The sequence below is a fragment of the Mastigoproctus giganteus genome, chromosome 3, assembly GCF_048544385.1.
Source record: "Mastigoproctus giganteus isolate SK-2022 chromosome 3, ASM4854438v1, whole genome shotgun sequence".
Classification (NCBI taxonomy): domain Eukaryota; kingdom Metazoa; phylum Arthropoda; class Arachnida; order Uropygi; family Thelyphonidae; genus Mastigoproctus; species Mastigoproctus giganteus.
Window position 1 is genome coordinate 36,291,033 of NC_143577.1, and position 24,769 is coordinate 36,315,801.

At 36.6% G+C, this 24,769-nt stretch overlaps 1 protein-coding gene across 1 annotated transcript in view; it reads left to right on the forward strand.

The window, feature by feature from the left end:
• Positions 1-24,769, forward strand: part of LOC150087877 (uncharacterized) — a 37,479-nt gene that overhangs the window by 10,452 nt on the left and 2,258 nt on the right. Inside the window, exon 3 of the mRNA XM_090370487.1 lies at positions 1,595-1,747. Within this exon, the coding sequence (XP_090226613.1) occupies positions 1,595-1,747 (153 nt within the window). The remainder of the gene's footprint in view (positions 1-1,594; positions 1,748-24,769) is intronic.

Genomic DNA, 24,769 nt, shown 5'->3' on the forward strand with positions numbered 1-24,769 from the left:
AAATAGTATTGTTTTTAATTACAGAGAAATAAATCGTGTTTAGTATTAAGTGTATTGTAGTTTATACAAGCATGTTAATACAAATAATATGTAGGTATATACTTATATTATTTTTTTCTCTTTAATATATCTTTTGTTTTTTGAATCTATCTTTTATCAAGTTATTGAGAATTTAAAAAAAAATAGGAGGTAGATTTAACCCATCACTGATATAAAGTGTTCACTGTTTAATGGCCCCAGGGGTTCCCCATCTCCCCTATCACTGATATAGCGAGTAATGGTTATAATGACAAAATTTTGTCAGTCCCTTGATACTTGTTATAACCAAGTTCAATTGTATTTATGACAGTTTTTAAGCCTTATTTTAATGTATGAAGCTAAGAACTGGAGAAGGAATAAAGGAATCAATCAAAAATTGAAATATTCTGAAATGAGAATTGAATGAAAAAAGAATAATGAACAGAAACAACAGGTAGAAGTAATGGTAAGACCATATGACAGATGTGGAAATAAAAAAAAAAAAAAATTGGGATTACAAATATCCAGTCAAAGATAAATGAAGTAAACTTAAGATGATATGGGCATGTAGAAAAGATGAGTAAAGGGAGATTAGTGAAACAAATATTAGAAACAAAAATTGAACGGTAATAGATTCACAGGCAAACCAAGAAGAAAGTGGATTGATGGTATCAAGTAAGCAAGCATTAAAGAAAAGCAGGCTTACTCTAGCTAGGAATAAAGATCTAACTTGAAATAGGATCGTGGATAGCATAGTCTAGGACTGATTTATATGGTCATAGTGACCTTGGGTATACCCACTGGATAACAGATTTATATGAAGATGTTTGTTCCAGTTAAATTGATTTCTGTGTTATCCTTACCTTGGTGCCAATTCAGCTATACAATGTATCCTAATTGGCAGTAGTGCCCTTTGAAGTTCATGCCATTATTCATGGGTTGACTGACCTAGGTAAACTCAAGAATAAAGGTTTTGTGTCTAATGTAAGTGTCAATTGCCAGTGAGAGCCAACTTCTGGCTGTCATCACAGGAGGGATCAAACTGTCCACCAGTCTAGGATTGACTTTATATTATCACAGTGACTTTGGATATACCAAGGTCACTGGATAACAGTCAGATGATGATGTTTGTGTCAGTTAGTGATTTCTGTATTATGGAAATTGAATACAGAAATATGCACAATTTTCAAATAATTTTAATTTCCTCTTTTAACATATAACTCTGCAACCTTTATGTGAGGGAATTTAAAATTTTTAAAATCTTTTTGTTAGTATTGGTGCTGTTTTCTTAGTATTAATATTAATAGTGGCAAATGATGCAAGAAAGCAAGCTTATAAAACCTATTTACTTTATGATGCTGATGTTAAATTGCTTTGCATTTATATGGCTAATACTAAATTGTCCTGATAATTATGTTTTATCTGGGTTATTTTTGAAAAAAATCAATGTAATGAATTTTTCCTGAAAAGTTTCCTTATGTGTGGCGTGTAATGATTTTTTTAATTGAGCAAAAATTTGTGGGAAGCTTTTTCGTGTTGATTTTCTTTACTTTTCAAAGTGATTAAAATTTTTTAGGTTGTTGCATATATGAAAAGCCTCGGAATTTTGGAGAAAGTTCCTCAGATACAGATGATGAATGTGAGAATTGTAGGGGTCATGTTGAACTAAAGAAACTTAGAGGACAGAAAGAAAGTTCTGCTGATGTACAACAAGAATTAGATTCAGGAAGTATGTGAATATGATTTTAAATATTTAAAATTTTTATGCTTTTTTTTTTTTTTTTTCAATATTTAAGGAAGGTTAGTATTTGTATTAGCAGTATAGCGCAAATAAGCCAAGGCTTTCCTTTCACTGTTATTTTTATACTTTTCCTATAAATGAAATAAAAAAAAATTAAAAATAAAAACAATAATAATAAACAACGGTGATTTAAAAGAATAAAATAACAATAAATAAATCAAAAACAGCAATAAAATTATAAAGGAAGATATATAAAAATGTAAATAAAAGAATAGATTAAATATGTTGTTCCCTTTTTCACATAGATAACTATCCATTGGATCTTTGAATTTATTCAGACTGTCAGTCTCGACAACTCACAGAAGTAACTTATTCCAGTAATCAACAACTGGCTGGCTAAAAGAAAACTTTGTACAAACCAGTCTATACCTCTTCCTCCATAATTTGAATTTATGGCTCCTAGTTCTGGAATCCTTTAACATTTTTTCATTTCATTTATTGAGTAAAGCGGCCCCTAGCCAAAAATAATCTGGCAAATCTGCCATACGTATGGCACAGTATACAATTATTAATAATACAAATTTCACATTCACATTACATATCAACTATACTCTGCAATGGTTATCCCCTCAGCTACAGCACAACAACCTGGCAAGTAGGTTTCAGCAGAAACTGATGAAGAGACACTGTCCACGGATGAGCACAAGCATCACATCCTAGAGACTGATTATCCCTGGTATTCTCCAAAAGATAGAGTTCAATGAACAACCATCTACTAGAGAGCTCAACAGAAGTTATTCATATTAACCAGAAAAACAAAGCTGGAAGAAGGTGTTATTGCAGGATCAAATCCAAGAAAAACAACAACTAAAACTTCTTGCCAACTGCTTTGGCAGGAGCAGTTGGACACCCACCCATTAAGGAAACAGAGTACCAACATCCTCTCCACCTCTGCAAAGAATTTTCTCAGTTTTCCTATATAAAAAATAACATACTGTTCCATGTAAAGAAAGAGGGTACAGTCCACCAATTCATCCATTATTCAACCTTAACTCTTCCAATTGGAAAAGTATATTCCTTCTCATGAAAACTGAATTTGCAAAATTTTGAAAGGCAATAAAATTTTCCCTTGTTTTAATAAGTAATATCTCAATCCCACCACGAGATGAGTTACATTATCAGCATTATTCAGTAAATCCAAATGCAAATCAGCATATTCCAAAAAATTAAACAACATGTTCCCATGTTTCCAGATCACCACATGTACAGTTGCACCTTGCTACTATTCCAAGACTATTCAGTTTAGCAAAAAAATGATCCATGACCTGTTAGTAAGAATGTACAACTTAGATTTGGTACTAACCAGATTGGTTTAATATAATTCACACCATTAACATAAGGGAAAAATTTGAATGTTATTCTACCTTTTTCCATCTGTTTTGCCATATTTGTAAAAGAAGCTCCCAAATCCTCCTCTTTTTGTTTCTGAAATCATTTAAAGTGTTAATTTCGATGCCCAACAACTTGGATTTTATACCTCTTCTTAAATAAAACGATAGGCTTCTAAACACTAACTGCAAATCAAGTTGCATTTTGCCAGCTAACACTTGCAAAGCTTCTGTGGAAACCATTCTGTAGGCCATAACCATTTTGAGTAACATAATTCGATATATAGAATAGAGCTTTCTGATGTTGCTCTTACTTTGATTTCATGGCCAACCCAGATTGATGAACCATACCTAACAATCAGCAGAAAAATGCAATCATAAATCAAATGGACTGCTTTCCCCTTTATCCCCCATTCCACCTGCATTATTCTTCAGATCATTTCAATAAAAATCTTCACTTTCTCTGATATATAGTTAATATGAGGGATAAAGTTCAAGCCACTAGCAATACATATTCCCAAGTATTTAATAATTAACACCTGCTGTAAGGAAATACCATTCAACCTTACAAGCGGAGATCTGCTAAGAGCCAATTTATCCTTCAACATCATGATTTTAGTTTTGGATGTAGAGATTGTCAACCTATGTAAATTACACCATTTACGTAATTCTTTCAATATGCAATCAGACCTAATTTCAAGCTCCTTTCTGGTGTTTCTGTGCACAAGTATTACCATATCATCTGCATAAGCTATTGTGTGTGAGTGGTCAAATTCTCTCTCGGGCCAATGTTCCAAAACCAAGTTCCACATTAAAGGACCAAAGACAGATCCCTGCAGACAGCCTCGAGTCACACGACGCGTAATTAATCCAAAATTCAACTTAACTGTTACTGTGTGATCTCTAAAGTAATCTTTAATTATAGAGAAAATATTAAAAGAACATTTAGCCTTGTGCAACATCATCAGTACACTGTCCCATCCAATGGAATCAAAGACACCAGCAAAGTCTACAAAAATTTCCAAGGTATATTTATAATTCGATTCCCAAACATTGCGAACTAAAGAGTGAAGTGCATCCTCGGTACCTACAGCAGGAGTGAAACCATATTGTTTGTTAGAAACGCCAATATTACTTTGGTAGATAGCAATCTACATGGCTAAAAGCTTCTCATAAACTTTACCAAGACCAGGAAGCAATGCAATAGGTCTATGTGAAGCAGGTGAACTGGTTGGCTTGGTTGGAGATTTTAAGATAATCTTGAGCAGTGCATTCTTCCAAGGAGATGGAAATACACCATCTCTTAGACAGTTATTAAAAACTTGTAACAATTCGTTTGAATAAAGATTAGAGAACTTTTTGATAACCTCCTCTTCCAGTAGGTCCATACCTTGATATTTGTTATTTTTAATGGACTTAACAATGGTGGGAAGTTCATCATGGGTAAAGGGTAATTCTTCAGTGTCATTACCATATGACTCATTCAACGCATGCATGTGATGATATTCTAGATTAACACACGAATTATCAGCCATGCTATCATTACTTATAAGGTGATCAAAGATTGCACTCATGGAATTTTCCCAACTATATGTCTCGGTAGTGCCCTTGCCAATAGAGATTATATAACATCAGCTGCTACTCTGAATTTGAATGTACAAATTTTATAAACCAATCCCCAAGGGTCATTATTATTTCCTGCTGTTTTCGCCAACCTTTTCCTGCAGTCATATTTCTGTTTAGCGATAGCATGGACATACTTATTACAAAGACTTTGATAGTCTTTCTTTAATCGAATAACTTCCAAGGCACTTTCTCTCTTCTGAAATTGCTTATTAACCTGTTTCTTTTAATAGAGTAAGCTAAGATGTCCACCACTTAACTGGTCTGTGTTTTATTTGTTTCCTTTCATAGAAGCTACACATGCATCATAGATACGTTTTTTCAAAAACCCCACAGTGTTTTCACCTGTCATGTTAGATAACTCAGAGATCACAATCATAGCCCGCTGAAGACTTCTCTCAAAGTTATCCCAGTTTGCATGCTTAACAGGCGCCTCCGTAGCTAGGTGGGCAGGAGCGGCAGTGCGTAGCACACGCTTCTTGATTAGACCGGGGTTCGAGTCCGTGACCACCAAATATGGAGGATGCGGAAAGGTCAGGGAATGACCACCGCATATCCTCGGAGCAATATGGCTTTAGTTGCTAATGATCCTAAAAACCAAATAACAACAACAGCATGCTTAACAGAAAAGTGCATAATTGATTCAAGCCAACACTGTTTTCTCTATATGTATTGATTTCATAAAATATCACACGATGATCACTCAATACTCAGTCAGATTTGGCTTTCCATCCACAGACAAATCTAGCGCCAGTTGAGTGTGTAAGAATTATGTCTATGTTTGATTCACCATTTACTGTCCAAAAGGTGGACTCCTTCTCAGGTTGATTGTGAACCATAAGCTTCCGCTCTGCTATCATATCACCTAAAGCCTTCCCTCTATCATCAGTAGTGTCACTGAACCAAAGTGAACTCTTGACATTAGAATCAATTGCAAACAATGCAGACAAATCTCCTAGCTTATCAAGAACACTATCCATATAAACTAAATATGGCCGAATGTCTGAGTTGTATTTAAAATATATTGAAACAAATATGAATGCGCCAATAGTAGACTGAACGTTAACACAAACTGCATGACTGCTACATAAGGATTCAGTTTTCATTAATACTAAATCAGAATAAAAACAATTATTGCAGCTCTCACTTCTGGACAAGGATTATATATGATCCTACAGGAAAGGGGATAACCAACTATCTTATCATCACATAATAAGGTTCTTGGATGCAAGCAACATTGATATTTTCTCATTGACATACAATTTCTATTTTATCCGCAACAGATCGAGAATGCTGTGCATTCAACTGCATTATTTTCAAACCTTTAAACAAACTTATATTGTGAGTGTACTGATTTGAGTTACAGTAATTCGGACTATTGGCCATAGTTATGGAAGGAATCAGCCATATGCAGTTTAATTAGTTTAAGTACTCTTTGATATTCTGGACACTTTTTTTTTCACGAACAGAATGGTCTCCCACACGATTTCTAGCAATACAGTTTGAACACGCATCCTCTTTGTTAATGTCTTTGCAATTTTTATATGTATGGCCTTTCCCAGCACAATGGCTGCATATAGGATCTTGTCGTCTACATGTTTTGGTAGTATGCCCAAAACCCTGACAATTGTAACATACAGCCACAAGATAGAAATCGTTTAACCTGTATGACATCAGTCCAACAAACAAGCACTGCTGTTGCATTAGAAACATTCTAATTCTTTGTGAAACCTCCCAAATCCAGTTATTCCCAGAATCACTCCTGTTTCTACTTATGAAGCGAACAGTGACCTTGGCAACCATCTCCTCTTTTGTTAATCCTAAATGCAAAAGATTTTTCTCATACATGTCACGTAGAAGATATCATCCTTCTGAACTTCCTTACTAACATCATACACAATTAACTTTTCCAGGTCTTTTGGGCAATACAAAAGCTAATCCAAGCCGTGTAAATTGTTTGCACTTTTTTATTTCTTCTATGTCTTTTTTAGTTTGTGTCTCTAAAACAATGCCACGATTAAATACATTTAGCATCTAGTAGAGGCATTTGATGCAAGAAAGCAAGCTTATGCAGCATCAGCCAAAAAAATAAATAAATAAATAAATAAAAAATAATCACTTCCACTTCACCCCTCTGTTCGTTCGAAATACCTGTCCAGCTGAGCCTTAAACTTATTTAGGCTATCAACTTCCACGACAAGGGATGGAAGTCTGTTCCACCAACCAACCACCCGCTTACTAAAGGCAAATTTCCTCACGTCTATCCTACATCCGTCCTTCCTCAATTTGAATTTATGCCCTCTCAGGAGATTATTCTGAGCAAGAGGAAGAATCCCATCAGCATTAAGCATGCTCAAACCATTCAAGGCTTTATACACCTCTATCAGATCACCTTGCTGGTGCCTAGTCTCCAGACACTGTAATTTTCAAAACTTCATAAGAGCACCCCTTTGTTCCATTCACTAATCTTGTTGCCCTTCTCTGTACTCGTTCCAGCATCTCTACATCCTTCTTGAAATGAGGCCTCCAGACCTGTATACAGTACTCTAGGTGTGGCCTGACCATTGCCTTATACAAGGGAATAATCACCTCCTTATCCCTGCTAGAAAAATTCCTATGTATCATCGACAATACACCATGAGCTACTCTTGCAGCCCATCTGCACTGCTCAGAAAACTTCATATCTGCCTGCACAACCACCCCCAGGTCCCTTTCATTCTCTACCACTGTCATTGTAGTACCACAGAGTTGATACGTTGTTCTGGGGTTGCTGTTTCCCATATGTAGTACTTTACATTTGCCACCTCTCAGCCCATCTGCTCAACCTTTCCAGATCCTTTTGCAGTAGCGTAGTGTCAGTAGTGTCCTTGACAACCCTGCCAACCTTCGTATCGTCTGCAAACTTGGACATTAAGCTTGATGTACCATCATCCATATCATTTATAAATACAGAAAACAACAATGGACCCAACTCTGAACCCTGAGGGACTCCACTAATAACATTAGTCCACAATGAGCAGTGTCCATTGATTACAACTCTGTCTTCTCCCCGTCAACCACCCCTTTATCCATAGCAGCAATTTGCCTCCAATGCCACACTGCTCCAATTTGTGCAGCAGTCTTCCATGTGCAACAGTATCAAAAGCCTTTATAAGATCCAAGTATATAATATCAAAGTTATTCCCTGCATCAAGTTCTTTTCTGACTGCATCATAGTATCCAATCAAATTGGTCAGGCAAGACTTCCCCTTAACAAAACCATGCTGTGTCTGAGCTATAACTGAAGTCTTGTCTAGATGATCCTGCAGTGCTTCTTTAACCAGTGCCTCCATTAATTTTCCGGGAACAGAAGTTAAACTAACAGGTCTATAATTACTTGTGTCGCCCTTTGACCTCCTTTGTGAATTGGGGTCACATTTGCACATCTCCAGTCCATGGGTACTTCCCCTGAGTCCAAGGAAGCTCTCATAATTATGGCTAAGGGTTTGCTTACTTACCCTAAGGGTTTGCTCATTTCTTACCTTCCGTATCCTGATCCCTCTCAATGAGTTTCTCATTTCCTTATCCACAGCAATTCGGACATCTTCACTACTTTTATGTACAGAGTCATCATTAGTTTGAATTAATAAAACATGCTTATCATATGATCTAGCTGCTTCATTGTCTGATGAGCTCACTTTCAAGCCAACGTCCTTTGCAACAGAAGACACATCACTTAACTATATCACTATAAAGTTTCTGATTTTGTTGGTTATCTGTATCTTGCCTATAATTCTGAGCGGATTCATGCATACATTGTATCCGTTCCTTAGATTTCTCATTCTGTATTCCAAGTTTCAAAACCATGCTTCAAGATCCCATCTAGACAGTATCCCTCTGATTGAACTCCGATTGATACCACTCTCCTTGGCAAAAAGGAAATCTTCCAAATCTTTGCGTAATTTAAATGTTATTTCTGTAAAGCTGAGTATTATTTCTTCCGAAATTACCATCTGCACGAGGCAGATTCTCTCTCCAGAAGAAGTCATGTTTTTGGACAACAGGATTAAAATTCATGTTTTTGTTCCTAACTTCTTTTGAACACGATGACAAGATACTCGCTTCAGTGTCATTCCCTATCTCAATTTTAGCTGAAGAATTTTCATTTTTCTCATCCAAATCCATATCACTCTGAACATTTTTCTTAACTTTACGTAATTCTTTATTCCAATCATTTTTAGGTACATTGATCTTGACTTTCCTCTTATTATTTCATTTTAAAACGGGAGACCTACTACATGATGAAAACAGTGATCCAACTGAACTTTCTTCTCCACTTTAGCATATCCGCCTTTTGACGTGTTTTGATGGAATATTCAGATCTATGTGGTGTCAAAAGTGCAATGTCCTTATCCTCGCTATCCAATTCTGCTAACATGATAGCATTGCCCGAGAGAACCTCCTCCCATTCCAACATCTTCTCACACCTCCAGAGATAGAGGCCTCAGAAGATTCTTTGCTTTGACTCAGTGACAATTTATCTTGATATATACTTGTATTCTGAAATTCTAGCTTATGCGAAGAATTTCAATTCTTCCCTAAATTTACGTTTGAAATTTGCGGACTTAGTGGTCTCTGTACCAACAGTGAGATTAGACTCCTTAGCACCACGTTCAAGATTTGTAGAACCTGCAACCTCTTTCAATTCAACACCACAACTTTTTTCACATGTGAGATCAACCCTCTGTGTATCTGATTCCATTTGATAAACAATTTTTTTTTATTTTTATTATTATATTTTTTATTATTATGAGGAAACTAATAACCGTATAGGGGGCACTACCAGCCTTCTTCCTTCATTACAATCCTTTGTAACAGTAACAGTGAAAATTTTGCCTTCATTCATTTTACTATCTCTTCTCAGATCCTTATGTACCTCAGTCAGACCCCCTTCTAAGGTGCCTGGTTGCTAAGCTCTGTAGCCCATATAATCAGTCTTTCCTCATACGGCTGCCTTTTTGTAGCTCTCACCACATGGGTTGTCCATCTTTGGACCCATTCAAGAAGCACGATGTCCCAGCATTTTTACAGTTGACTTATACAGTGGGATTATGACCTTCCCATCTCTGTAGTCTGTTGTTTGATAAATCATTGATAGGAAGTTTGGAGATTACCAAGGAATTACTGATGATTTGTAAATATTAGTTTAGCCACTTCAAAAGACACCTATACTTGTACAAAATACACAAATGTACCTATTTTATTACTTAAATGCATACAGTCAGTCCTCTTATAACACCTGTTTACACTACATGAATTCATCATACACGATTTATAAATAGGGGAACGATATCTTATATAACACGAGCCGAATTCGCTTATGCACGATTCGCCTTTGTGTTTACAAGAAATGGCAGTCGAACGCAAGACAATAAGAATGAAGAGAAGATTCTGAAAATGTATTTATGTTTTTTATATCAGTGAAGGGGAAACATATTTCACCATAATAACGTAAAATTCCATCTATCGGTATTATCGCAAATGCAATTAGATCGAGTTTACTACCAGTTTATAACAGATTCCACTAGCAGAAATGCGACTGGAAATTGTTTTTATTGTTTTATGGTAGTAACCCCTAGAAATGTGTTTTAGTAAAATGTGAGGTGTTAATAGTGTATCTCTGCCTTTATGGTGTTGTTTATTCAGTTGCTACACGCACGCAGCTTTGTTTATGTGTATCAAGCGTGCCTCCTCGTTTTGTAATTGTGCTTTATTCTCTAGAAATGAGTAAAATACTTAAAAGGAGTGAAAAGAGAGCGTCCTGGTGAAGACACTGCAGATTCAGAGAGAAAAGAAAAGCAATATCGGTAAACAGAGGCGGACTGGGTCAAAAATTCTCACCCGGGAAAATTTATAGTGGCCTCATACTATGGTTTATGGCCAAAATCACACCGGCCTCTGGCCCACCAGGGTTTACCCAGTAAGGCTTATGGCCAGTCCGCCTCTATCGACAGAGAAAAAATATGAAATTGTGAAACGCTTTGAGCGAAATGAAAGACCATGTGATATTGCACATGCTACAGACCTAAATGAGGCAACGCCCAGAATTACAAAGAATGCAGAGAAAATAAAAACAACTTTCATAGCAGGAACCACTCAAAGTGTAATTAAAATCCATTAGATTAAGACACAAAGAATTGGAAGAGATGGAACAGCTCTCATCTGTTTTGATAGAAAATCAAACAAAAAACAAGTTTGCTTACGATAGAAGCAAAAGAATTAGCAATATTTTATTATGTAATAGTCGTAATAAAATACGTAACTATTTTAGTATTAGTATTTAGTATTAGTAACGGCCGCATGGTGCAAGAAAGCCTATGGCTTATGCTGCACCAGCCAAAAAAAAAAAAAAAAAAACAATGATAAAAAAAAAATAAATAAAATAACTAAATAATAATAATTAATAAAAAAAAAAAAAAGGAAATTAAACCTATCATCCGATGCGCTTTCCTTACCCGAAAGTACTATCCAGATGACCTTTGAATTTCCCCAAACTGTCGGCCTCTACCACCCATGAAGGCAACTTATTCCAGTAATTTATAACTCGCTGGCTAAAATAAAACTTCCTGCAGTCCAATCTAAACATTTCCCCCCATAACTTGAATTTATGTCCCCTAGTTCTAGCATCATTTATAATCTTGAAAATTTCGTCCTCATTGATTTTACTGATGCCTCTCAGAGCCTTAAACACCTCAATCAAATCTCCTCTAAGGTGTCTAGTTTCCAAACTCTGCAACCCACATATTCGAAGTCTTTCTTCATAAGGACGCCCTTTTGCCGATCTAACCAGGCGAGTTACCAGTCTTTGCACCCTTTCAAGAAGCTCGATGTCTTTCTTTAGGTGCGGTCTCCATACTTGAACACAGTATTCCAAGTGTGGTCTAACATAAGCCTTATATAATGGGATTATCATGTCCCTATCTCTACTTGCAAAAGTTCGATAGGACACCATGGGCCTTCCTTGCAACCTGTTTAAAATGCTCAGAGAATTTCATGTCTGACCGTATCGTAACACCCAAGTCCCTTTCCTCCAGTACTGGGTTTAGTTGAACTCCACCAAGTGAATAAGTTATTTTGGGATTACTGTTTCCCAGGTGTAATACCTTACACTTTGTTGGATTAAAGCATAGCTGCCATTTTTCTGACCATTCCTGAAGTCTATCGAGGTCTCTCTGAAGAAGCTCAGCTTGACAGTGATCATTAACTACTCTACCAATTTTAACATCATCTGCAAATTTAGACATCATGCCCTCTATCCCTTCATCAATGTCGTTTATGAAAATTAAAAACAACAATGGTCCTAATACTGATCCTTGGGGAACCCCACTTCTTACATCAACCCAATCTGAGGAATAGCCATTTATCACAACCCTCTGCCTCCTGCCCTGAAGCCATCCTTCTATCCATCTAAGGATTTTCCCAGTGGTTCCAACCTCTTCCAGCTTATAAAGCAACCGCTCATGTGGGACTGAGTCAAAAGCTTTGCTGAAATCTAAATAAACAATGTCGAAATTATTCCCTAAATCCAGCTCGTGAGTGACTCTTTCGAAATAGCGAACCAGATTTGTTAAACATGATGCGAACCAGATTTGTTAAACATGATTTTCCCTTTACAAAACCATGCTGAGTATCCTTGAGAATTTCAATTCGATCCAAATGATCCTGAATTCCACCCTTGATCATTGCCTCCATGATTTTCCCTACTACTGAAGTCAGACTGACAGGTCGATAATTTCCAACTTCACTTATAGAGCCACCCTTATGTATGGGAGATACATTTGCACTTTTCCAATCCAAGGGAATCTCCCCAGAGTCTAGTGATGCTCGCATAATTAGCCTCAATGGTTCAATGCACTCGCTTGCCGCCTCCCTTAAGATTATAGCGTATATTCCATCAACTCCAGGAGCCTTACCGGTCTGTAGGCTCGAAAGTTTTTTTCATTAAATAGTCTTGCGAAATTTCGATATCATTAATTACATATTTTTTAACTTCGCTCCCACAATTTCCCATTGCCACAAAAGGCTTTTCATTTGTAAATATCGATGCAAAATAACTGTTGAGTTCATCTGCAACGGCAGCTGGTGTATTTATTACTATCCCCTTTCCCTTACGTAAAGGTCTGATCTGGTTTGTCCTGCTCTTCTTGGCATTTATATATGTGAAGAATTCTTTATCCCCCCTCTTTGCTCTGTTTGCTAGTGATTTCTCATAAACTGCCTTTGCCTGTCGAACCTTTTCTGTGGCTCTATTACACATCACCTTGTAGCTGTTATAGGCTTCAGTAATTTTTATTGCTCTGTAACCTTTCCATGCCACCTTTTTCTGCTCAAGTAATGTGGCAACTTCGCTATTCATCCAACTTGGAACCCTTCTCGTGGAGTATTTTTTTATTGGTATATACGCATTCAAGGCATCTGTGATTAATGTTTTAAAAGCGTACCACAGTTCAATTGTATTCATTCTCTTCGCAATATCTACCCAGTTTTTCCATTGCACGAGGGTTTCAAGGAACACAACTATCGTGCTATACGAGGACTGACTGTATTTGATATTTTTTATGGCAGAAGCTCCAGTTATATAGAGAATATTCAAGATTAACAGAAAATATCTTTCTTATTATAACTTATCGCTCCTTTCTGCCATAGTTATATAATCTAATGTGAAAAATAAACCATTAAAAGTTTAAAATTATAAATTCCCAAAAGAAGCATGCTTTTTTTGTCAGTTTGTTAATATGGCACAATTAAAACAGAACATATAATACAAATTAAGTTGTAGGATTGTGAGTTCTTTTTAAGTGAGCCATTGTCGAGTAAAATGTTAATGAAGGCACAAAAGTAAGTAGTTAATAAAAAAAAAAAAGGAAACAGTCATGTGGCAACATGATTATTTCCTTGTTTTATTAACTTCTTAGTAGAGCTGTCCAACATAGTCCATCATATAAAGAAAACACATCTTAGTTTGCTATTGGAAATCTTATTTTGGAGAGAACTGTGTTTGTTTAAAATTTGAGAATTGAAATATTTTACAGTTAGGATTCCATAGTATGAAGCTTATAATCATTATGTAGTTTTGTCAGAATTTGAGCATTATTAATGCAATTAGGATTATGGTGTTTCTTTTAAATGTATGCTCAGTCCTCATATTAAAAAATGTATGCTCACTCATATTATAAAGGTGAAATTATACTGGTGTTAATAAGCCTGTATATTTGAAATTTTTGGCTGCATCATCATCTCACTTTGTTTCTTGTTATATCTGGTACAACTGGAATACAGTGAAACTTCCCTTTAACGGACAGCTATGGGGAATGAAAATCTGTCCGTTAGAGAGTAGTGTCCGTTAACAAGAAGTCTGAGGGAGAAAAAAAAAAGAAAGAAAGAAAAATCGTTCAACGTTTAATGTAAAATTAAATTAAAATATATACAGATTTTGAACAATATTTTTGTAAATAATATACAATTACATACACGAGAGATAAAGAAAAATCGTTAGACGTTTAATGTAAAATAAAATTAAATTATATACAGATTTTGCACAATATTTTTGTAAATAATATACATACAATTGTGCTATGCATATTATGACTTTATCTTAAGAAAAATACATACAGTAATCACTTATTTTCTTCTGCACCTTCTTCCGGCTGATAATTTTGTTTTCAACATTTGTTTGGAGTGAAGAAACCATCGAAAGTCCTTCAGTATCTTCTTCAGCGGTGAAAAACATTTTTAAACGATTGATTTGTATGAGCGCTTCTTCTATTTTCATCGGTGGTTCGTCGTTAATATGTTCTTCGACAGAATGACCTCCTTCCATTTCTTCATCCTCATGAGGAACTTCTTGAAAAATATCGATGATAATGTCGTTGATATCTAGAGCACCATCTTCTGTAGTGAGGTTCGAGTCTATATCTTTGTAGCCAGGGTCACTTGTAACTGAAGTATCGTACATTATCAATAGATGTTGAAGTTCTTGCTCTTCTTGGTGCTCCACATTGCTGCTCACAATTTCAATTTTTGCGTTTGAGAAGCCAGACTTTACAAAACAGTTCACGACAGTTTGTTTTCTAATTGCGTTTACTGAAGAGGAAATCTATTGAATCGCATCTAGGATGCTGAGTTTCTTTGCAAGGTCACTCGCACATGTTACATCGTTCATGTTTGCAATGAGATGTCTTAAAACACGTTTTCTGTAGTGAAGTTTAAAATTTTTTATTATCCCTTGATCCAAGGGCTGACACTCTGCAGATGTGTTTGGTGGCAGAAAAACGATTTGAATGTTGGACAATTCAATGTGCGGGTGAGATGCAGCATTATCCATGAAAAGAATAATTTTTCTGTTTTGACGAATCATGTTTTGGTTAAAGTGACTTATCCATTCGCTGATGATATCTCATGTCATCCACGCTTTTTTATTAGACTTCCAGTCAACATTCAAAAGATTCAACTTTATGCCCTTGAAACAATGAGGATTTTGTGGTTTTCCTATAACAAGAGGTTGTTCAAAGTCTCCCAGCATATTTGTACACAATAGTACAGTCAAGTGTTCCTTAGAAATGTTTCCGCCCTGGCACTTTTCGTTTTTTAGACTCATTGTTTTTTCAGGAAGAGCTTTAAAAAACAACCCTGTTTCGTCACAGTTGTAAATATCCTTAGCTTCAAAATCACGACATAAATCTTCCAATTTGACAGTCCACTCTGTTACAACCCCAGTATCAACAGATCCACCTTCACCACTTACGGTTTTCCAAGAAATTTCATGCCGAGTTTTGAACTTGTCTAGCCATCCCGCAGAAGCTTTGAACTCATTTACTCCCATAGATTTCGCAACCTCCAAAGCCCTAATAAGAGGCCCATTAATGGGAATTTTTTTAGCACGTGCGCGACAAAACCACTCATACGTAACATTGTCAATTTGAAGTCCAACAGTTTTCGGGAATGATTTTTGAACCTGATCATTTCAGTGTTGCCAAAATTGTTTGAGCAGTTCATTTTTTTTCTTTAGGATGTCGCTTACCTGCGTCTTCCCGATTTTGAATTTTGCAGCGAGATTGCGAACACTATTTTTTTGCTGATCATACGCATTAATGAGTTCGACTTTATCTTTTAAAGTTAAATGTTTACGAGAAGACATCGTGCACTTCACACGACACTGAACAAAACTGAAAACTGAAACTGAAAAGACGAAAGGCCGACCATATCCCACTCCCCCTGCACACACTGAATTCATCAGAAGTTTTACACTTGCCTTAAAATTCTTGAAAAAGGGTTTAGAACCGCGACGTAAACCTTGATAAAATTCAGAGAATCGGAAATAGAAAATAAACACACGATTGAGGCAATACATGGAAGAAACGTTCCTAGAAAAAGGGCCATGAGCTCGCCCGCTGTCCATTATGGGGAGATCAAATTAAGTGCTAATCTAAACGAAACAGTGCAGATTGCCTGTCCGCGTCCGTTACAGGAAATGTCCGCTAGACAGAAGCTGAAAACACTTTAAAACCAATGGAGGTGAGTTGGGGAATTTGAAAATGTCCGTTGTAGAGAGATGTCCGTTAACAAGAGGTGTCCGTTAGGAGAAGTTTCACTGTATATGAATTTCGAGGAGCAATCTTGACATTGTAATTATTTAAATCACTTATGAAAGCTAATTTTGCCATGTATGAATCTGTCGTGGAAAAAATATGAAGGAACTAAGCTTTCTTCGTACCTTATTTTTTTGTGGAGAAGGTTCTAGTTTTTGGCTAATTGCAGAAATGCCAGTGTTTATCATTGTCATAGGATAATTGCTATTACCAAGAACCATCCTGGTGTGGTTAAGTTCACTGTCCAAATTGTCAGTGAGTAAACTACATTTTACTGCTTTGTGTATCTCTGTACTTAATACTTTTATCCCGTCTAGTGTTAAAGGGATTCTTAAATTTATGTTATCATTAATAACAAGTTTGAAGTATTTTACTACAATGGAGTCATAAAAAAGTTTGTAAGCTGAAGGGAAAAATTTTTTTAACATGAGGACTGATCAATAAGATCTGCACAGGTGTTCATAAATTATGTAGTTTATTAGAAAAAAGCACAATTATAAAGCTTAAATATAATCCTCGTATAATTCAAAAAATAGCAACGGCTTAATTTTTCAGTACTCACCTTGATCGATCTGCAATTGTTATGGTTTGAATGGCAAGAGGTGACTAGCTTTAAGGTTATTGGTTCTTAAATTAAGGGGTGGGTAAATAGTAATTATGATGGAAATGGGATTAAAATATGTGCAAGGAAGTAGAAGTGCACTAACTTCGTCATTAAATTGGGTTAAATTGGGAATCTCTAAATAGTGGATAAGCCAAAAGTCATAACGAAGGACTTTCGTTAAACTTCTTCAGTTGGCAAGTTAAATGAAAAGGGAACGCGTACTGTATTTAAGAAGAATTTTGTAATCCCGTGATGCACTTTGTTACTTGCGGGAATCTCAGATTGGTGAGATTCCAAACCGGAGAAAGATTGAAGGGGAGTTTCGCATTTATAATATTTAGATCGGAGTGGTGACGAAAAAAAAAAAAAAGTAAAGTGCAGCCATTTTCAACCCACTGCAGGATGGACGCCTCCTCAACAATTCATGCTGAGGGAAATGGACCATAATCTGCCACGCTGGTCCAGTGCGGGTTGGCAGATCGACCGTATTCAGCAGTCAGGGGCTTGAACCCCGGTCTGCTCAAAGAGCGTGTGCTACTGCACTCCCACTCCTGCCCACTCGGCTACGGAGGCTGTCTTGATGACGAAACCATTCTATAATGAGGGCTTCGAATTGTAAAATTTTTCAACTGTTTTTTAATTTTAATATGGTAATAGCTGAGTCAACTAAGGGAGTATGTTTGTTAGAGTGGGCATGTAAAGTAAGTTCAGTGCTAGATTGTCCAGTTCTGAAGCTATTGTAGTGGTAGTATGCTCTGGTATTGGATGATTGGGTTGAACCGAATTTGGTTGTGGTACTACCAATGTAACAGGCATTACAATTGTGTTGACATTTTATTAAATAAATAATATTATTCATTTTGCTTGTTGGATATTTACGTGTTTCTTTATATTTATTGAAAAGTGATCAGAGTTTGTTATAAGTGGAAAAAATAAGAGTGATGCCTGTACCTTCAAATATTCGCCGAAATTGTCCTGCAAGATTACTATGATAAGGAAGGACAAGACGTGTTTTACTATTTTTGATGTGTTTTATGGGGTTATTGATATTATTTTTTGCGATGGAAATTGTATGTTGGATTAATTTTGGAGGGTAATTTCTGGCTATGAATTTTTTTGTGAGATATTGTAACTCATTGGATAGGTCGGCTTGTGAGGTGTTGAATTTAATGGCGTTGTAGATTTGGTTATAGAGAACGGATTTATTTATTTTTTATGTTGAAAGGGTTTAAGGTGATATAATAAATATTATATTACCCTTTCAACATAAAAAAATCCGTTCTCTATAACCAAATCTACAATGCCATTAAATTCAGCACCTCACAAGACGACCTATCCAATGATCATCCAATACCAGAGCGTACTACCACTACAATAGCTTCAGAACTGGACAATCTAGCACTGAACTTACTTTACATGCCCACTCTAACAACCATACTCCCTTATTTGACTCAGCTATTACCATATTAAAATTAAAAAACAGTTACAAAATTTTACAATTCGAAGCCCTCATTATAGAATGGTTTCGTCACCACTCCGATCTAAATATTATAAATGTGAAACTCCCCTTCAATCTTTCTCTGGTTTGGAATCTCACCAATCCGAGATTCCCGCAAGTAACAAAGTGCATCACGGGATTACAAAATTCTTCTTAAATACAGTACGCGTTCCCTTTTCATTTAACTTGCCAACTGAAGAAGTTTAACGAAAGTCCTTTGTTATGACTTTTGGCTTATCCACTATTTAGAGATTCCCAATTTAACCCAATTTAATGACAACCAAGGACGGAGTTAGTGCACTTCTACTTCCTTGCGCATATTTTAATCCCGTTTTCATCATAATTACTATTTACCCACCCCTTAATTTAAGAACCAATCACCTTAAAGCTAGTCACCTCTTGCCATTCAAACCATAACAATTGCAGATCGATCAAGGTGAGTACTGAAAAATTAAGCCCTTGCTATTTTTTGAATTTAGTCCAATAAAACAGTACTTTAAGTCATACTATAACTTCTAAGAATCCTCCTATAATTAAGTTTGTCAGTAACAGTTTTTTATCATTTGGTAAGATATGCCATCAAGAGCTCTTTTCACAGTGAGTACTTATGTAGTGTTGTCTACAGCTATACTGAGTTCAACTAGGGTAGAAATTCTCTCCCCCTCTTCTCAAAAGCTTCTTCAATTTTGGAAACAAATCCCTTCAAAAATTTTGATGGCATTATGAAATCAACTTTCCAGACTTTTTACACAGTTTAAGTAAAACATGAGAGTGGAAATACAGTACATGTCCAGCGTAGTCCATCATCATCTCGGTCTAATAGGTCCGTTGGGGTGCCAGTGCATACCATCATAACTGAATCCTGTAGATAACTTTATGCCCTTTTCCACTTTTAGTATGTGGACCTTATTTCTTAGTGACCAAAAATCTAATTTCAAAAAAGCTCGAAAGGTTTTTCAGACTTGCATCCACTATGAAGGTGTTTTCTGACCATTGATTTGTATGGTGGGATAATTACTTCTTTATTACATCTGTATATATCACTGATAGAATCCCATATAGAGACAGCTTTATTTTATTGCATTATTACCTTTAGATCCTTAACTGTGTTGAGCATGTTAAATTAGCATTAAAGCTTAACTTTTCTTTTTAAATGAAATGCATAATTTATCCAAGTCTTCTAGTAACACATTGTGATTGTTGCTCTTAATAACACTGCTCACGATCACCAGAAAATTTTGACATTGTGTAATACCATCATCAATATTTTCTTGACATAGAATTGGACAAAGTTTTATTGTAAAGCACAAATAAAATTATAAAATAAATTCTGTATATAGTTTATTAACGTTATAAATTATATTTATAAAATAAAATTGTTTAAATCTGGTAGGTAGGCATAAGACAGCAAAACTTAATCACAAATACTGAAAGATTTTGGCAAAGGTCGCGGGTTCGATTCCCGCCTCGGGCTTGGATCAAAGTACTGCAAAAACCTTGGGAGGTGCAATATGGCCACAGAAGCCGATGCGCCAACAACTACCAAATCAAAAAAAAAAAAAAAAAAAAAAAAGAAAGAAAGATTTTGGCAACATGTTACCTTCATAAGTCTTTGACACAGAAATGGTGGATGTATTTCACATGCTGTGAACAACATGGATACTTTCAAATATTCCCAGCATGTCATGATGAATATTATAACTCTGTGTTATCTGTATATGGTAGACTTTGAGTGGAGAAAAGTACATACTACAAGCATCTAGTGTTCCATTGCAAGGAAGGTGAATGTTTCTTGGATCATATATCAAAATATCCAAGTGATGAATTGTAATATGAAATTACAGCCAGAGACCAAATGCATAAGTCAGCAAAAGAAACATTTCCTCCATCCCAGGTCCAAAATATCACCTTCACTGCACTGTATATCATCGTGGATATATAGTGCAGAGAAGCTGACGTTAACATTCTTTTTTGTGATGAATACAGACTACTGCTAAGACTTGCTGTCCCTCAAGTGCTGCAGTCAGTGCTCATCAGTACAGTGAAACAATGCAGCACTTGTGAGCCATATTTGTAAAGTGACTGGGAAATTTATTGCTTGCTGTAGTATTGCCCACATAGTGCTATGGCTCGCCAAGCCCCTAGTGTCCAACTTAGTGCTGTATATATCAGACTGTGTGATATCTGTGATCCTTGATATCCAGCTTTCTGTAGGCTGAACATTGATACACAATACTTGGCCTGCAGCAGTAACCAGTTGCTCTTCAACTACCATATCTCCAACTCTTCCCAAAGAAGAGGGTTGTCAGTGAGCTGAAGGAGAGTATCATGCATTGATTTAATTTCTGATAAGTAACATGATGAGATTAATATTGCCATCATTTATTCCAAAAGGCTTATGTTTCATTTGCACAACTTTTATATATATAGCTAAGAATCAAATTTCAATCACTTATGTACAACATATTTGCTTCAGCAACCATGTCTGCCAGGGATAACATATGCATTTGAATCTGCACGATGCTATGAAAATATGTGGCTCATTGTTAACTGAGCACCATTGTACATATGAAATGTATAGTATCTTATGTAGGGTGGCTCCCAAACACTAGTTCAGCTGTGCCTTGGTACCCTGTGATGATACAAAAACTCTGCAGAAGGGCCAGAATTTGTTATGCTTTGTTTGTGCTGTATATGTGTTATGTTGTTTAGTGGTTTTTAGCCACTTCTACCAAGAAGCAAGAGGCAATGAAGATGGTGTGTCCTGGTGCCCATCTGTACCAAAAAGGAGGCAGCCGCAGCTAAACTTGTGTGTCACATACTGAATGTCCAAACCATTCAAAAATATATATATTCAGGGTGATTCACTACCAGTGCGACAAAATTGCAGGAGGTGTAGGGGGCAGAAAGACGAATCGGAATCACATAGCATTGCAGGGTCCAAAATGCCTTCGTCATGCGGTAGAGGACGTTGAATGGGAGGTCGCGTGAACAGCGATCCCGCTGGAAATCAGCATTTGCGAACCATTTCTGTTGAAGAAACAAAGTAGCAAAAGTCCTCCGGAGTGGATAATCTGCAGGCTCCAATGATTAGACGTGTTGCAGATGGTATGAACTCATTTGGTTTGTTGACAGTATCCTCCATACACTGGATTGGGAAATACCCAATCGTTGGCCTATCGCTCAAGTACTCTTACTGCCTTCTGCAAGACATAGGACATTCTCCTCATTGTCTGGCGTCCTCGTTCGCTCTCGATTCATTGTACCTCTCTTGAAACAACCAGTCTCACGTAGCCTTCTGTGCACACATGCGAAAATCGTATGATGAGGAGCACGCCTGTGTGGGAAACGTTCCTGGTACAAGCACAGAGCGGCGCGCCCGTTACAGTCCGCAGCTCCATACGCAAGGTGCATGTCGGCCAGTTCAATGTTTGAATACTCATCCATCCTACTGCCTCGGGAACCGGTTCACAAATGCTGACTTCCAGCAGGATCGCTGTTCACGCGACCTCCCGTTCAATGTCCTCTACCGCATGACGAAGGCATTTCGGACCCTGCAATGCTATGTGATTCCGATTCGTCTTTGTGTCCCCTACACCTGCAAGTTTGTCGCACTGGTAGTGAATCACCCTGTATATATATATTGTAAAACTGTGAACAAATTCTGCACCAGTAGACTAATACCAGCAAAGATAAACATAATAGAGGAAAGTATAGCAGAAAAAGGAGGATGAATAAAAAGTAAACACCTGATAGAACAAACGAAAAGGAAATGACAAGAATTAAAAGTAGAGGGTAGAGATGTAAATTCCACACAAGATATCCTGTCTAGCAGATGATCTTCCCTCAGGAATAGCCTAAGACAAGCAGTAGATAGTAGACATGAAAACAGTGGCTATTCTGCAATGGTATCATTAAGAACTGTCCAAATCAAAGGTGGTGATGAAGATGGTTACATGAAGTAGAAACAACGGTGGTGGTAGCATGAACTGGAAACAGTGGAGGTTGATGGCCTAAGCTGAGCCGGAATAAGAGTAGTTCCAGGAACTGAAGTATTAGTGATGGGTTGTCCACGTCTGGTGAAGGCTTTATGAGCAAAATCTTGCAGAAGGTTAAACTTTTTTTTTTTGGAATTCAAGAAAGATGATTCAATGCCAGGAGAAAATGGTTGATGCAGCAGACAGAGGCTAATGAAGCTCCAAGTATATGGACAAGTGAAAAGAACATGTTACCAGTCTTCTGGGCTGACAGTTACAGATGGAAGAATCAGACAAATTAAGCATAGCAAGTTAGCACAAAGGGAATCGTGATCCATTAGAAGAAAAAAGAGAGTATGGAGATTCAGCCAGAACCATTTTAGAACAGACTTTTGTAAAAACAAAAGACACAGATAGGAAAAATTTTCTTGTAGTAGTAGTAGTGGCATGTGATGCAAGAAAGCAAGCATATGAACTTATGCAGCATCAGCCAAAAAAAAAAAAAAAAACACACCATTCCCTCCAAATGCCTGTCCAGTTCCTCCTTAAATTTATTTAACTTATCAACTTCCACAACGATAGAAGTTGTGACCATATAACTTTGGAAGAAGACTACTGACCTTGCCAAAGTTGGACCAGATCATTCCAGCATTGAGTCACTTCAGTTTAGAATCACAGTGGATATTAAGTCAGGTCTAAAAAGTCAATGGTAATGGAATGTCTAAGATAGAAGCAAAACTTTTGATAAGCAATTTGGAGGCCCAAAGGTAGGCAGCCATTTAAAACTTGTAGTGCAACTGTCAAGACTGTGCGACAAGAATGATTCATCATTAAGATACATCTCTGAATGGGAAAGAGTTTTTCTTGGATACCACTTTTAGTATACCAAAACTAGGCACCAGTGCCATAGGTACTTATAAGAACAAACACCACTGGTACAAAAGACGAAGTGTACAGTTGTTAATATCCCAAGACTGATCAAAAGATGGATAAGCATAGAAGTATATTTGATTGTTTTGTCAGGAAGGTGCAAGACATGGTTCTTAAAGTTTAATTTACAATCTAGAATGATACCTAAAATTTAATCTGAGTCAACGACGGAGAGCAAGAGCAAACAAAAAGTTTAATAGTTAAGAGGCCTGGAAATTTTAAGGTTGCCCTTCAGATAGAGGAGTTTAGTCTTGTCAGGAGAAATGGGAAGTTTATTAATAACAGACAGAGCATATAGATCCTTTATGATGTTATTAGTACTTTCCAGAGAAGAACAAGAATTTCCAAAGACTAGAAGCATTAGGTTGCCAGCATACATGATTTTAGAAGCATGGGGAAGTTAAATGGAGAAGTCACTCATCTAGAACCAAGTCCCAGATGAGAGGACCTAGCTCTGAAACCTTGTGGGCATATAAGGGAGACAGTGCAACTAAGTTGCTGAGTACCAGAAGTGACCTGGACAGAATGGCAGAGAAATTACTTTCAAGTTAAGTTGTAAGGAGTTGTGAGGAGCATTAAGCAATCCTGAGGCAAACAAAAAGCCCTACCAAAGGGAGTTAAAGGTGTCAGAGAAACCTATGAAAATAGCCATTTCATATTTAAAAGTACAGCTGTTTATTCTGGAAAGAAGTTTAACCAAACTGGTGAGAGGACAAAGAGCATTCAGTAAAAAGACAGTCTAGATGGGCAGCAATAAATCGCCCAAGAGTTTACCCAAGTTAGATAGTAATGCAAGAGGATAGGTCTTAGCCTATCCTCTTGCATTACTAAAGAGAAGCAGGAGCACCAGGTTTGGGGATTAATTTTAATACCACCTTTCAAAATTCAGGGAAGGTTGCCTCTTTCAAACATTTCTTAGAGTTAAAAAGACAGGTGTATAAAGTTTATATAGCATTTTGATAAAAAATCCTGTCAATGTTATTCAAATCGAGGACAGCTATTATTGATTTTAGAGTTTGCCGAATCAACCTCCCACCTGGGTGAGTAGAGAAATATGGTGTAGGATAGGAGCCAGTTTTTAATATTTATTTTTAATGGAAATGTGGAAAATAACTTTCCTTTGATTATATTGAGGTGAGCTAATTTTAAGGGATTTATTATCAGTCAAGTTGAATATTTCTCAGTCGTGATTTATCCTTGTGTGAGGACAGAGAGAGGGGGAGAGTAAATCATTCACAATAAGAAAGATAGTCATGTATAAATTCAAGGGGAGAGGTTCAAGTATTCAGAAGAAAAGAGCATCATTAGAGTTTCTACAGTATCAATATTATTATCACTATTGTTATTAGCACTAGTTTTTAAT